At 37.1% G+C, this 17,142-nt stretch overlaps 1 protein-coding gene across 1 annotated transcript in view; it reads left to right on the forward strand.

The window, feature by feature from the left end:
- SVEP1 (sushi, von Willebrand factor type A, EGF and pentraxin domain containing 1) overlaps positions 1-17,142 on the forward strand; it is a 317,149-nt gene that overhangs the window by 156,887 nt on the left and 143,120 nt on the right. Inside the window, 5 exon segments of the mRNA XM_021001765.2 lie at positions 6,336-6,454; positions 7,699-7,828; positions 11,192-11,299; positions 13,078-13,209; positions 16,274-16,468. Of these exon segments, the coding sequence (XP_020857424.1) occupies positions 6,336-6,454; positions 7,699-7,828; positions 11,192-11,299; positions 13,078-13,209; positions 16,274-16,468 (684 nt within the window).

Genomic DNA, 17,142 nt, shown 5'->3' on the forward strand with positions numbered 1-17,142 from the left:
ATTAAGTATTGTCCAGGAAAAGGCATCTTCAATGATTGAAAGCAGAGTCCAGGAAAATAAACTATTATGTTTATATAGCATGATAAGTTCCTAGCAAGATAACTCAATATATCTGAGTTAGAATCCTCTTCAAAACACAGCTCATGAGACCCTACAGTTATGTTTACTTCCATTAGTTAGCTTGAAGACACTTCATTCAAAGCAAAGAAATTTGATGAAATAACATAGTAATAAAAGTAACAATAGAATAGTACATTTATAAATTTTGAGGTCACTTTCTCCAAAATATGCACACCTACATAGAGATCACAAATGGCACAATCACACAGCAAGAATCTATGTGGCCAACGCAGTTGTGTGGAGGCAATTCTAAGATACATATGTGAAAGGACAATTCATGTCTCCAAAGATTCAAAGATGCTGATATTTTCTGGTGATACCATAGTGCTTCTTTCTGACACTCCTCCTTCTGATGGGGCCTTGCTCCCAGATTGCTCTTGCCAAATACCATGTCTCAGCTTTTTCCTGTTATGCCGCATATCTTCATTCTAGTTAGTCTTCAAGACTACTTAGATATATTTAAGAACTGATACTCTATCCTTCTGTCCACTGGGGGAGAGAGAATGCTGAGGTTAATGATCAGCTCCCCTTGCAGGGTGGACTACAATTCATCCCTCTCAGCCGATTATGATAAAATCTCTCAGTCATCTCTTTCAGACAATGGTATTTAGCTCTTGCTCTCAGTCAGCTGCTTATATAATCTAACATATACCTAGACTGAGGTTCTATCTGTTGTTGGGGCTCTTCAACTCTTATTCTTTAAACTATCCCTCATTACTTCTTATCAGAGCCCTGATTCAAAAATCTCATCTAACATAGTCAGAAATTGTTCAGTTATCATTCCTTATATCCCACTTACCTTGCATTTAATCTGTGTATACTTACACATGAATGTTATCTTCCCTCGTAGAATGGAAACTCATTGAGGGTAGACATTTCACTGCCTAGAACAGTGCCTGATTCATAGAAGTGGTATAATAAGTGTTTGTTGAACTAAATTGAAGATTTAATAGTCAATGAAGCAATCTGTTTCTTCCTCCAGGGTCAAGTTCAGTGTCTTACCCAAAGTAGGCCCTTACATTTTTTAACTGAACAAACAACTAGCTCTTTGCTTCACCTTAGGGTACTAGAAGAAGAAAGAGAGGAACTCAACACTGCTTCCTTTAACAATGCCATAACTCTTTGTTCTTTCATCTCATGCCTTCCTCCTACTTGCCCTGGGCAGGTAATTCAGGAGTCCCTCCAACTCTATCAGAAAACCTGAGAAGAGAGGCAGAGCTGTTACTAATGCTTTGTTTATCTTTTTCTGGATTAGAGGTACACAAATCCCAAACCGAAACTTGAAAAGACAGAAAATCTCAGATGAAACAACCCATGTCAGTCACTTCCAAGAAATCTTTGTGGTCATATAACCTTGAAGCAATTTTCAGAAACAAGAATTGCTGAAGGGAGAGAAAAAGAAATGTTATGGTCAAAATTCTAACTACTGTTCTCCTAGATTGCTATATGAATCTAGTTAAATTCCCATTCTTTAGTAAACACAATTGCAAATCTCAAGGACTAGACACTACTGAAAAGTGAAGCAGGTGGGGATCCAGACCTGATTTCTGTAATACTACTTATTTCTGGAATTCTGCATACTGCTTTTTAATATGCATTTATTATTGTTTTTTAAATCAGCACAAATTTATTTTAATAGACATTAGCTGTACAACTTACATACCTTATCTAGAAATGTATTTTTGAATATTGCATTTTTTGAGGCAGTCGGTGTTAAGTGACTTGCCCAGGGTCACACAGCTAGTAAGTGTCTGAAGTCAAATTTGAACTCAGGTCCTCTTGATTCCAGGGCTGCACCACCTAGCCTCCCCTATATTACATTTTTTTAAAAATATGTATTGATGTCTTGTGTTTTTACATAACAATTTCCAGATGGATCATTTCCCCTCTCTACTACCCATTGATCTAATATTTGTAATTAAGAATTTTAACAAGAGAGAAGGGGGGAAAAAAAGCAAAACTAATCAATATCACTGAAGTCTGATTGTATATGCAGTGTCCCATACCCATGATCCCTTACCTCTGTAAAGAAGAGAGGGAGATAATGTCCATTTATTATTAAAGAAAGAAACTTCCTCTTTGAAGTTTTATTGTAGAATTGTAATGTTTGAGGCTTTTTTTGTTGTTGTTCTTAATTGAGTTCTGCAAAATTGTTTGGAAAATTTAACTTTAGCTGGAGTTCAGAATGAGGTTAAGGAGTGGATCTTGATGTGTTTTGCAATCCTAAAGCCGCTGTTTTGGCTGCCAGATTTACTTATTAGCGATGCAATAAAAGTATCAGAGGAAGTGGTTCGGTTTCCTTAAGCCTCCTGAGCAAAGTGGAATTTGGTGTCGGTTCTTCTCTTCCTTGCTAGTGAGCTTTGAGACCATTTATTTTCTAGCACTGTCATTTAGATTAGTAACTAAATGTAATTTACATAGGATTTGGAAGAGATGCCCTCGTCCAGAGGAAAGAATAAAATTCTTTAAAATTACCAGATGAGCTAAAGATTTGAATCACATTGGCTTCACTCTCTGCATGGAGGATTGGCTGTCAGAATGACAGGAAACTGCAGAGATCTTACCTCCACTGCATGTGAGGAAGGAATTATTTGTCCAATATAGTACTGTGGTTTTGTAATTCTGAATCAACACTGACACCTGTTCTCTGAGGGGTTTGCCTCACCTGAACTTCTTTCAAACCTTGGAAAAGAAATAATCAGTGTGGGAGTGGGAGGCAGTATAGTACAAGAGAAAGATTTGGATTCAGAGGAACCAGAGTTCAGATCCCAACTTTGACGCTTGCATGACTCTAAGCTCCCTGAACCTCTAGTTTCTCATATGTGCCTATGGATGTATTATGGCCTCTGATACACCTGTAATGCTGGCAGTTAGGTGGTATTGTGGATTGAGCGCCTGGAGTCAGGAAGACCTGAGTTCAAATTTGACTTCAGACATTTACTAGCTGTGTGACCCTGAGGAAGTCACTTAAACCTGTCTGCCTCAATTTCCTCTTCTGTAAAATGAGCTGGAGATGAAAATGGCAAACCACTGAAGTATCTTTGCTAAGAAAACCCCAAATGAGGTCACAGAGAATTGGATACAACTGAAACAACTGACCACCACCAATGATAAGAGATAACATCCAAAATATTCACCTAAGAAACCTCCCTTATGGTGACTTGTATTATCCCAAATACTATAAGAAATTTGGCAAATGAAGGTAAGATGTTAAAATTCCACAAAAAGATGAGTCCATTATTTTCTCCCTATGCTTATAAATATTACCAATCATGGCGATAATTTGCTCCAGAATCCTGGTGGTGGTTTGTTCTTTAAGTGACTTTATTGGCACAGATTTGTAGACATTATCTGTATTCCTTTTATGTATCTGAATTATTTTTGCGCTTTTTTTGATCAGATATGATTTCACTGATATAGAGAGTTTCAGTAATGAAGTCTCTTCTACCAAATGCAGATCGGTTACCATTCTCCAACTTACAGCCTTCAGAGAATTTCCTGAGTCTCTAAGAAGTTAAGCGACAGGGTCACACAAACATTATGTGTCAGAAACAAAACTTAAAACCAGGTCTTCTAAACATTAAGGCTGCTTTTCTACCCACTATTCCATGCTATTTTTCAGATGTTAAAAAAAGTAATCACCTTTCTACCTAGAAATCCAAGTTAATCAAAGAAGCATTTATTAACTATATGTTATCTGCAAGGCACTCTACTAGGTGGTCAGGATTAGAAGACAAAATCTAAAATGATTCTATCCCCCAAGGAGTTTACATCTTACTGTGAGGAGAGAAAGGAGGATACAAGGAAAGGAAACAGAGAAGATAACTTTCTGTCTATCCTGATGCCAATCCTTTTAAGATACTAACATTGTTTATTAGCTCCACGTACTTGAATGCTCAAAGGGAGTTGTGATCTCATCAATACAGGTGTTCCCTCCAATGAGGCAAATCAGAAGCCCATTCTGAATGGTTTTTGTCCATGTCCTCTCTTACATTATCTACCCAAAATGATGGAAGGTATAATGGAATAAAAAAGTCTAAGGAGGTGAAAAAAGCATTTCATCATATCTGACTTTTCTAAACCATCCAGGTTTATTATAAGGAAAGGATTTTATAATCCTTAAGGTGTTGTGTAAATATCAGTTATTATCATACTTATTATGCACACAATTTGCATTCTGATAAGTCCATAACATTCCTGAATGATGTTGACTACATGACCTTTCTAACAGCCATTACCATTGATCTTCCATTCATCCCCTACCAATAACCAAATCAACTGTTACTGACTGGGCTATGGCTAGTAAAACCCTCAGAGACAACACCTTTCCCCACTACATCTTCCTGAAACTCTAATCCCTATCAAACTTGCTCCTCCTCCTCCTCCTCCTCAACCCACAGCCTATCCCTCCTCCTAGGGACCATCTTCTCAGATTCTGTGTCTTTGCCCTCATAGAAACCTAGACGTTTTTAGAGAATAACTCATCCTGAGCTGCTCTCTTTAGTGCTAATTGTTCCTTCTCTGATTCTTTCAGACATCGTCAGAGAGAAAAGGTCAGCATACTACATGTTCCCCTTTGTCATTTTCACACCCTCCTGCCACCATCATTCATCACCCTTTAAATCTCTCCCCCTTTAAATTTCCCTCAGTTTCTAATACTGATCAGGTCAGTCTTACCCTGAAAAAAAATCCACCCGATTTCTCCTCATCCCCTCAAGCCATCATCTTACATCTAGCTCTGCTTTTCAATGTTAAATTCCTAGAGTCATCTTTGTTGACTTCTTTTCCTCCCTGTCAACTCGCTCTTCAGTCCCTTGTTACATTGCCTAAAAGCCCATCACCCTACTGAAACTGTTTTCTCAAAAGTTACAGATGTACTCTTCAGTGCTGAGTCTGAGTGCCTTTACTCAGTCCTGGAGGTCTCTTCAGCTTTTGATACTGTTGATTACCTTCTCTGCCTGCATACTTCTGTAACACTGCTCTCCCCTGATTCCTTTCCTAGTTCTCTGGCCATTCTTTTACAATCCCCTTTGTTAATTCATCATAATGAATTATGATTCAACCATAAAATATTATATAAATTTCACCTATCATAATTATCATTATCATTATTATTGCTCTTTTCTGAGCAGTCTTCTCAATCTAAATTCCTTTGGAGATTACATTAGCTTCCATGAGCTCAACTATTATCTCTACACAGATGACTTCCAAATCCATATATCGAATCCTAAATTCTCTCTTGAATTCTAGGTCTGTGTTCCAGGCAGTCCATCAGCATTTCAAACTACACCTGTCTAAATTGGAAACATCCCCTATCTGTTAAGGGTAACATTATCCTTCCAGTCAGCTCAATTTTTAACCTTACAATCATCTTTGATTCTTCCCTCTCTCTCTTAACCACCCCCCCAAATCTATTAGTTGCCAAAACCTGTTGGTTTTATTTCCACAGTATCTCCTAGACTTATCCCCATATTTCTACTCACACAGCCACCACCCTAATTCAGGCCTTAATTACCTCTTACTTGGACTATTGTAATAACCCTCATTTGATCATCTCTGAGTTTTCCCCCTCTTCAATCCATCTTCCTTATAGCTGACAAAAGTATCTACCTAAGACATAAATATGACCATGCCACTCAACTTCCCAAGGACCTTCAGGAAGTCCTTATTGCCTCTAGTAGAAAATAGTCTTCAGGTTGGAATTTAAGACCCTCCACCATCTTATTTCAACCTAACTTTCCAGACATATTTTCTATTGCTCCTTTTTATATGGTTTATGTTTTAGCCAAATTTGATATGTTATTTCCTGATTCTATCCATTCATACAAGCCATCCTCCATATCTAGAATTCAATCCCTTCTCATTTCTTCACTGAAGGTCCTTGGTTTTCCTTCATAGCTCTGTTCAGGTACCAACTCCCCAACTTCCCTGCTCCTCCATCCCGTGGGCATGTTCTCAGTCTCTCTTCAAATTACCTAGAATTTACTTGTCTGAGCACATGATATATCCACCACCATCCCCTGCCCGCAATAAAATGTGTACTCCTTTTGAGCAAGAATTATTCAATTTTTATCTTCTCTCCAGTGCCTAGTGCAATATGTTATACATCACAGGTGCTTAACTTGAGTTTATTGAATCAGATCAAATCCTAAATGAATTAATTGTATCATGAATCAATGTATTTATATTTTTTCTTTATGTATTTTCTGAGTCAGATGTGGAGGTTCCTCAAATCACCTGTCCTAAAGACATTGAAGCCAAAACCCTAGAACAGCAAGATTCTGCTAATATTACTTGGGTTGTACCAACAGCAAAAGATAACTCTGGTGAAGAGGTAAGATATGCATATAGATGGAGCCCTTTTTCATATAATTTTAAACCACCTACATGTGTTCTTTTATTTGTCTGGTGTTTGCATAACATACTTGTATCAACCTAAGTTTTGGTGCATACTCTGAAAGAGAAATAATCTCTTTGAGTTGAGGAGTTGAAACCTCCAGTTGAGATTACAAATTTAAAACTTATCTATCTTAATGAATTTGCTGTCTTAACTATCTTAAAGAATTGCTCTACCTTTCAGTAAAATTATTGGATAAGGAAAGTTTTCACCTTTGTCAAGGTTTGAAAGTCTGAAAAGGGACCTCAGAGAGAGACTATCTGGGCAGAAGTTTAGATGATTTTAGAAACCCTCTGACTCCCTCATTTGTAAAGAATATAAAGCAAAAGTGATTTGGCGCAGCTTTCTGGCATAAATAAGGTATTTTACATGTAATTGTGTGGAATGATCTGTCAGATGTTAGTTTGACAATTAATCCAGAAATTTAAACATGTACCTAAAGAAGTGTCTTTGAATCTGTTCTCCTAACACATTTTGGAGGGGGAAACTACACCTTGAATTCATTTGCAATTAAATACACTTTCATTCTAAGTTCAACCTACTTTTCAGGGGAGGTTTGACAGTTGGGAATTGTACCAGGCACTATTTGCTTTAAAATATGAATTGTGTGGATTCATTGATGGGTATTCTGGTTTTTTTTTCAAGTCAAATGGGAATTAGAATATGAAAGTGAGTAATAGTAAGAAAATATAGTCAGATGGGACATGGTTTGGAAGGCCAATTTTCTATAAAATTGAAATTGAAATAAAATTTCTTTCATTTTGTTACTTCTTATTTTCTGCCTGATTTTTAAGCAATAGATAGATATAAATACACACACATATGCATATGTACATATCACAGTGGTCTAAGAAACCTCAATTCCTCCTTTGTAAAATAAATATGATAAAACCTAATCACTTGGAATAATAAGAATTTATCATAGTTATAACATTCAGCTCTTAGGGAAAGCGTAAATACTTAAGTACCACTTAAGTACAAGATGAGACTGTTTCTCAAAATGGACATTCAGACAAAATTTTAATAAGAATGTTTAGAAAGTATTCTCTTCACAATTCAAGTTTTAGTTGAAATTAAACACAATAAATTTAAAGTGTGTTGAAATATGTCTTTAAAGAATACATTATACTATCAGTGTTCAATTAAAATATGAAGAAAAAAACCTTACTTATTTCCAAAAGGTATCGATTCACGTTACTCCAGCTTTTACACCACCTTACCTTTTCCCAATTGGAGAGGTTGCTATCACATATACAGCAGTTGACAAGTCCAGAAACCAGGCCCGTTGTACATTCAATGTCAAGGTCATTGGTAAGTCCTCTTCAGAAATATTTGGATGAAGTTCTAAAAGCAACCTAGAATTTATTTCTCATTTCCCTCTTTACCTTGTAATAGTAAGCCCTAGCCTTCCTGAAAATAAGACAAGCCACAATATTCATATCATATCATGAGATCATTAAAATTTACCATGCCTGTATGCTAGGTTGTTAAATGTTATATGACTATTGTTTAAAAATTAAAGTTTTTGATTGAAAGACTTTAAAAAGTATTTCTTGAAGTAATGCGATAACAAGACTAGGGTAGAAATCTATCTCTATTCTATAGATTGTAGCTTTTGCTATCAACTGATAAAGGCATAGGGGATAAAGTAAGGAAGATTTGAGCTCAAATCCCACCTCTGACACATGCTAGTTGTGTGGCTAGGGGCAAGTCTCTTAACTGTTCAGTCATCCAGACAACTCTCTTGGCATTACAAGTTAGAGAAGAATTGATGATTTGCTTCAGAAGAGTGAGTTCTGTTAATGAGAAATTTCCTATTTCCTACTATTAATTCACTGGTATGCCTTCCGCACAACTTACCCAAATAAAAAACCTGAAAATTTTTATGAGCAATTAGTTCCTTATTAGTTATAATTCCAAGGCTTATTCTAAAATTTACATTTACATTTCAGCATGAAAAATACCTTGGCTTTGATTCATTGAAAAACAATCCATTGAAATTAGTTCAGAAATACAATTCTATGGAGTACCTGCCAAAGTTCTTGTGTTTTCCATATGAAAAGAAAATTAGCTCCATAGTCATTAACTTGGAATGTGGGTGAGTTTGCAATACATTTGAATACATAGCTGGACACTGGCCCAACTTAAGACGTAGAAACCTGTGGTACAGATATTATACTTCTTCCATTCAGATAAATGGTTAGAGCTGTCTACCTTGCAGAGCAGGTAGACAGTTAAGCCAGTGCTTCTGCTGACCTCAGCCCAACCTGACTTGATTGTTGGTGTCACTCAACTGTTGCTAATTAGAGAAAGGGGATCTAGTACCTTGAACCTGTATTTCATTTTTAAAATGTTGAACCAACATGATTTTGTTAGTTTTGGGGTTTTGTGTGGGGAGAAGGAAAGGATAGTAAATTTTTTTAAATGGCACATTAGGTAGACCTTCTATGGAAGATTTAAAGGAAAACATGAACAAATACCACACAAGATAAAAAGGCCAAGAGGTGTCATGGGTGTTATGGTGCAGCAGTAGTGAAGTATCCCTGCCAATTACAAAATGGATCTATCATAATCTCAGAGTATGAGCCTCTGAGTATTTCTAATAATTAATTGATTGGCCCTTACTGCTTTTATGCACCACTGACTCATACCTGTTTGATATGCTTTAGGGACCTAGGCTCTGGTCTTAGGGAACCTTGGAAACAGAAGTCACTCAGGAGGGAAAATAGCAGTATGCTAGGAATGTATAGATTAGTTTCATTCATTTTGCTACTAATTGATTTAACTTGTTATTCATTAAATGTATTGATTATGTTAATAGCTAAAAAAAGTGTCCACTGGGAGGAGGTGAAGTAGTAATAAACATGCATGGGATCATAAAGTTTAATTATATAGTCATAAAGTCCAACTAAGAATATTAAAAAATCACTAACCCAATATCTTCCCTTTTGGTGAAGTTAATGACTGAGTCCTGACATAAAAAATTGTCAATTATACTTAACCTTACAGGTAAGGGATAAATGAAGAGCACTGGCCTTCGATCAGAGGACCTGGATTCAGATCCCAGCTCTGATATTAACTACCTGTGTGTCCTTGGGCATATAACTGGAATCCTCTGAGTCTCACTTTCCTCATCCATAAAGTCAGGATGGTTGAACCAGTTGACCTTTAAGATCATGTCTAATCTCTAAATCTGGAATCTTAAATTGCTGAGAAGCAACATAAAGAAAAACTTCCTTCACAATTAGAGCTATCCAAAAATTAAATAGGTTGCCTAGGGAGATAGTAGCATCCTGTTAATAGTGTTCTCTGAGCAAAATTGGATGCCTGCTCACCTTTTATGTTTTAGAGAGGATTCTTGTTCAGGTATAAGTAAACTTTGCAAATGCTTTCAGTTGTCTGTGCTTCAATAACTCCAGATACTGATCTAAAGTGTTAAGGATGAAGGAAGGACCGTCAAACTAGAAGGTGCCTGACAACAGGTAGCACCTGAAAGTCTTCTAGCTGCTTCAGAAATACTGCAGCCCTACCCCACCCCCCTGCAACCTATGCCAAAGCAACTGAAGAATCAGAGAAACTGTTAATGTGTAATTCATCCCATCTGTAGAGAGTTGATGCCAAAGATTCTCATCACTCTGTAAAGAAAATGAAAAATGAACCTTCCCCTCAACCCCCCAAATTTTTTTCTCTTCCCAAAAATTGTTCATCTAGTTATGTATTTTTCTGAACAAAGGGACAAAGAACCACATGATATGCCCTAGGGAGCTATATATTAGCCCAAGCAGCCTGTGTGCTGTGGCTTTGAGAGTTTAGAACTCTAGCAGTTGATTTGAAACAGAACACGTCAAAGTATCTAGATTCAAATCTTGCCCCTCATGTTTGTTATTAGTGTGACCTTGGACAGGTCACTTACCGTGTCTGGGCCTTAGTTTCCTCATCCCCAAGATGAGAAGTTGGCCTTTTAGGTCCTATTTAACTCTAGCTCTATGAGTCTATGATCTTATGATCATTTGATATTATGAACGTACAGTCTTCTGTAATCCAATAGTTAATAGTAGTATGATCCTGGGCAAGTCCCTTAAAGTCTCTGAGCATCCCTTTCCTTAACCATTAAAAATAGGAGGGGCAGCTAGAAGATGAAGTAGATGAATCACCAGCCCTGGAGTCAAGAGGACCTGAGTTTAAATCTGGACTCAGAACTTACTAGCTATGTGACCCTGGGCAAGTCACTTAACCCATATACAGTATGGGGGTGGGAAACTCTTATATTACGTGCCTCCCAGGGCTGTCATGAGGAAAGCTCCTTGTAAATTCTAAAGCTGTATATAAATGTGATTTTGTTATTAATATTGCTATCATTATATATATTGGCCATTCTTATACTTACCTAATTATTTCCTTTAGGTGAATATTATATTTCTACTGTCAAGGCAGGCTGCACTGCCAAGGTACTTTTAGGTGGTCTCTCTTTCAGCAGATACAATGTGACCACCATATAGCTAAATAGCTATAACTATATATAACCACTGTGTATATAATGATATAGGGAATCTTTGTATGAGGCACATGCAGGCTCCCATCCTTTGTTGTGGCTCTTCCACTCACTGTTTGGTTCAGAGCCTGTGGACAGCCCATTCAGTATTTAGTTTCTCTCTATGCTTTCATGTTCTTTAGATGTAGAACCGCCTGTCATTGATAGGTGCCGATCCCCACCTCCAATCCAGGGTCCCAGGAATGAGTATGCAGCAACCTGGGATGAGCCTCAGTTCTCAGACAACTCAGGTAAGGAAATCATTTTGTTTTTAATTAAAACACGTTATTGTCTGTCATAGCATAGTAAACAAAAGTAGGAAATGGAAAGCAAATGGCAGTTGTTAGAGTCAACAACAACAACAAAGATGGAAAAACACTTTAATGCAATTAAAAAGACCACTGGCCTTAGAAGGAAGTCATTGGACTGAGTTGTACACCCAGACTGTCCAGTGATTTGCAGTATCACTTTTGGGAATTTGCTTTACCTCCCTGGGCACACTATAGATAGATATAGATAGATAGCTGTATGTACACGTACACATAATTTACATGTATACATATATACACATATATGTATGTACATATACACATATATACATATACATATATATGTACACGCACATATAAAGAGATGGGACTAGATGATCTCTAATGCCTCCTCTCATTCTGTGATTTTTATAATGCCAACATTTTTCTAGGTAACGCAACATGAATGCCCACTTGTAGCTAACAGTCAGTGGAGAGACAATAAGTATTTATTAAGTACCAGCTGTTTGCCCAGTAGTATGTAATATGCTGCTGGAGATACAAAAATGAAGCAAAATGTAAAAAAGGAGCTTACTTTCAATCAAGAAAGCTATTACGTGGATAGCTAATCTGTAAGTCACTGTTAGGTCCCAGTCTGTCTAAGGGTTTAGGTAAATTCCCCAGGAAGTCAGTAGTAGTAGGGGAGCTGAGGGTTTCCATGTGCCAGTAGACAATGTCTACATCCTATTACAGGTGTAACATGGACTCCCTCCTTTGACAGGGAGTCCACAAGCACTTACGGGCATTAGAAAAAAGTTCATGTAGAAGTTAATATTTGAACTGAGTCATGAGGGAAACTAGGGATGTCCAGAAGCAGAGGTGAGGAGGTGCATTCCAGTCACATGGCAAACATGAACAGACTAGGAAGAAGCATAAGGATGTCATCAGAGAGATGTTTGATTAGAAAAAGATGAGGGCTGGTCATGTACCTTGAAGGAGAGCTAACCAATGGACAGAGATACCATGGAGTCCCCAGTAACATTTCAACATCAAGAGACCAAGAAAAGTTTCCAGCACATTAGAGAGATCCCTTGTGGACCATTTAAGGGAGGACCTGAATGATGAATAGACAGAGCTGGATTGTATAATGGAACATTGGAGAAAATCCACATGTAAATGAGATTATAGATCTATTTAAAATCAGCATGGACATAGTGAACTTATAGTCAGGACCTAGTTTCAAATCTTGCCTCAGACAGTTACTACTTGTGTGACCCTGGACAAGCCATTAATTCTCTTAGTCTCAATTCCTCATCTATATAATGAAGAGTTTGGACTAAATGGTGTCTAAAGTCCTTTCCAACATGAAATCTTGGAGTTTCTGATCATTGATAATACCTATCCATGCTGCTTTCCAAGAACTAGCATATAACTGTGTAAATTATTGAGTATCTGAGAAAATGTACAATCTTTAAGGGCAGTGATTGGACAATAGACTTGTACTTTTGTATTACCACTAAAGTGCCTAACAGTGCTATGTGCTAGCCTGTATTTAATATATATTCAATGGGAAGATGCATAATGAACCAAAGAATATAACATAACAATAACAAAATGAGTAAGTATCCATTGTTCTGATGCTGCGCATAACCCTCAAGTCATCATTAGGTCCTATAGCCCAATAGGAAAATGAGAGAGACAATATTTTCCATGGTGGGTATTAAGCAAAAAGCAGTAAATCCTAAACCTTTCTGACTTTTGCTCATCTTTGTTGTTTCTAGGAACTTTACTGAGCATCACTAGAAGTCATTCCCCAGGAGATCTCTTTCCCCAAGGAAGGACCACAGTACAATATACAGCCACTGATCCTTCTGGCAACAACAGGACATGTGAGATTTATGTTATCATCAAAGGTATGTATGCTTCTTAGAGTTATGACCTGGCCCTGCAAGGTGTCAGGTCAACAAACATTTATTAAGCATCTACTATGTGTTGGGCATTTTTCTAAACATTAAAGATATCCCCCCCAAAATAACTTGAGATAACATTTAAATTATTATATAAAAAACAACTTTATATAGAAGATGTATTGGAAATAATCGATAGAGGGAAGGCACTAGGAGTAAGAAGATTTGGAACAGTTTCCTATAGAAGGGACTTTAGCTAAGACTTGAAGGAAACCAGAAGGCAAAGATGATGAGGAAGAGAGTTCTAGGAGTAGCGGCCAGCAGTAAAAATACCCATCTTCTATGGAGTGTCATGTTCAAGAAACAGTAAGGAGGCCAATGTCACTAGATAGTACAGTACGTGAAGAGTAGTAAGGTATAAAAAGACAAAGAAGGGCCAGGTTATGAAAGGCTTTAGAAGCACAAAGAGTTTGTGTATGATCCTGGAGGTATTAGGGAGCTACTGGAGTTTGTTGAAAGGAAGGGCAAAATGATCAGATCTGTGCTTTAGGAGGGCCGATTTGTCAATTGAGTGGAAAATGGACTGAATGTAGTTTGTATTTGGGTCAGCGCAGCTTTTTAATCAGGAATGCCTAGAATTTCTCTGTTTCATTAAATATTCATTTTTCTCCATAGGATTATACTCAGTTTTGCTGGGTAGGTTATTCTGGGTTGTAATCCTAGCTCCTTTTCCTTCTGGAATATCATATTCCAAGCCTTCTGCTCCTTTATAATGATAGCTGCTAGACCTTGTGTGATTCTGACAACTACAGTTTAAACAGTTTCTTTCTGGCTGCTTTCAGGATTTTCTCCTTGACATGGGAGCTCTGAAGTTTGGTTATAATATTCTTGGAAGTTTTCATTTTGGGATCTCTTTCAGGAGGTGATCAGTGGATTCTTTCAATTTCTAGTCTGTCTTCTGATTCTAAAACTACTAGGGTAGTTTTCCTTTATAATTTCTTGAAATGTCATGTCTAAGCAGATACTCTTTCTTGCCCATTTTTTTGATCATGGCTTTCAGGTAGTCCAATAATTCTTGAATTATCTCTCCTCAATCTATTTTCTAGATCAGTTGTTTTTCCAATGATATATTTCATATTTTCTATTTTTTTTCATTCTTTTGATTTTGTTTTATTGTTTCTTGATGCCGCATGGAGTCATTAGCTTCCTCTTGCCCAATTCTAATTATTTTCTTTAGTAAAGTTTTGTAACTTTTTTTCAATTTGGTCAATATTCTTTTTGAGGAGTTATTTTTTCCAGTGATTTTTATGCCCCTTTTACAATTTGGACAATTTTGTTTTCTAAGGAGTCATTTTCTTCAGTATTTTTTATACCTCTTTTACCAAGCTATTAATTCTCCTTTCATAATTTTCTTACATTGCCCTCATTTCCCCCTGCCTTTACTGACCTGATTTGATTTTTTAAAATCATTTTTCTATTCTTTTTTTTTATCTCTTTCACTTTTCTAGGAATCCTTCTTAGACTTGTGTCTAATCTACATTTTCCTTTAAGGCTTTGTGTCTATTTTCACATTGTTGTCTTTGTCTAGGTTTGTGTCTTGATCTTCCCTGTCACCATAGTAGCTTTTTAGGGTCAGGTTCTTTTTTTATTGTTTGCTCATTTTTTCCAACCTATTTTTTGACTTTGAACTTTAATTTAGAATTAGGCTTTGCTCACCTCTGGTAGGAGAAAAGGTGTTCTAAGCTTCAGACTTTTTGTACTGTTGTTTTCAGTTTGTTCTAGAGGTCTATAAGTTTTTGATGTTTCTAAGTATTATCCTGGGAAGAAGTGTCATCACTGCTCTCCTGTTCTTTACTCTGGTCCTTTCCCAGGAAAGTTCTCTGATCTCTTGCAGCCCCAAGGACTCCTCTCTACCCTGAAACTGGGACCTGTCCTATGCTATAGGCTCAGGCCTATGCCCAATTACAGCATGGTAGTCCCTTGTAATCTTTTTTTGATCAAGGTTCCCCTTACCATCTCTGGGCAGTGAGAGCTGCCAGTAGGTACTGCTGCTACTGTAGCCACTGCTATCTCCAAGGTCACCCACAGCTGGTGTCATTGCCACATTGCACTCCCAGCCAGCCCCTACCCCAGTGCAACAGATTTCTCCTTCCAACCTCTAAAGTTGTTCTGGGCTGGAAAAATGTCTCACCCTGATGTTTTGTTGATTATGCCACTCCAGAATTCCATTTGAGGTATTATTTTAAAGTTATTTGAAGGAGAAAGTTAGGACGGTTCACTGGAAAGCTCTCTTTCATCTGCCATCTTGGCTGTACCCATCAGGGTTGCTTGGAACCCTGCTTTTTCCACTCTATTTAGTGAAAAAAAAATGAGCAAGAAAGAGTATTGTTTTAAAGCGAAACATTGACACTGTTCATATCTAGATTTCTGATATTCCTTGCCATCAGCTGCCTTCCATCAACATTTCATCAAGTATTCTCTCTTGGAATTACATATTCCATTGCATATACATAGTCTCATATTCTTATTATCATGATCTTTATTTGAGGTGAGGAGGGGTGGGTAGGTTTGACAGATCCTGAAAAATTCATTTCTCTGCCATAGAGTTTTGTCCAGGTTGTTTTCAGTTTTAATGAGGAAATGGCAGCAGCAGCCCTATCAACCTAGGAGTGCTTGTAGCTTTTCCTAAACATAAAAGCATGCTTAGCTACTTTTTAGTAGCATTTACAAAACATTTTTTTCTACCTTTAACTCTAAGAGTTTAATGTGAGCCTTTTTTAGGAGTACAAAAATGAGAAGAAAACCTCCCTTTGAAAAGTTCAGACCCAGCATTTAAACTTACACTTTGTAAACCTTAGAGTATCATATAAGGAAGAGTAAAAGGAGAAACAACAATGGTGATAGTTATTGTATCGCTGCATATTATAGAATGTTATCTCCTTGAGGAGCAGGACTGTGTTTTTGCCTTTCTTTGTCTCTCTAGCTCTAGTTCTTGTCACATAGTAGGTATTTAATAAACATTTGTTGAGTGATTGTTGGTCGTATTTAATTAGAGTATATTTTTGCATAGGTTCTCCCTGTGAGGTTCCATTCACTCCTGTTAATGGAGATTTCATATGTACCAATGACAGTGTTGGTATTAATTGCACACTAAGTTGCCTAGAAGGCTATGATTTTACAGAAGGATCTGCTGAAAAATATTACTGTGCTTATGAAGATGGAATCTGGAGACCCCCATATTCTACAGAATGGCCAGACTGTGCGGGTAAGTTTACTTTGGATTAATTTCTCTCATGACAAAAATGTGTTTCTAGAGTATTTGGAAATATGTATTCAGAGAAATGTTATTTTTCCCTAAGAATCAATGTTGATGGATGTGAAGGGACCCTGGAGGTTAAAGCCAAGACTAGGGATAGGAAAGGTAGGCCATGTCTCATAGGCATAGAACACAAAGGCTGCAATGAGGGACACTTTTAATATTACTTTTTTTTAATAAATGCATTTACTTTTATTGCTCCTCTTCATTATATATAGGTATTTGTTTTATGATTATATGGGTATTTGTTTTGTGATAAATATGCTTGCTTGGGCTACTCACATAACCTTTCAATGCTCCCAGAAACTCTAAAACTATAAACTGTGGAATGATTGTCAATCTGTATTGGTAATGGAAATTTCCCCGTTGGGAGTGCCCTATGCCCACCCGGTTTAAAAAAAAATTTTTTTTTGCCTATGTTCTAGTGAAGGCTCAAAACCCCTGGTTGATAGTAATAGAGATGGGATACAATTTTCAAACCTCCCCTAAGGTATAGAGATGCTTCAGTATGTCTCAACTTCTAATTCCATTGGCACTAATGAGAAGGATGCCCTATGCCATTAATGAACCTACTGCTGAGTCTAAGGGTCTATGCATTGTACCCATTCCCTTTCCTTTAAGAG

Source organism: Phascolarctos cinereus, unplaced genomic scaffold, assembly GCF_003287225.1.
Source record: "Phascolarctos cinereus isolate Bilbo 61053 unplaced genomic scaffold, phaCin_HiC Scaffold_4;HRSCAF=312, whole genome shotgun sequence".
Taxonomy (NCBI): Eukaryota; Metazoa; Chordata; class Mammalia; order Diprotodontia; family Phascolarctidae; genus Phascolarctos; species Phascolarctos cinereus.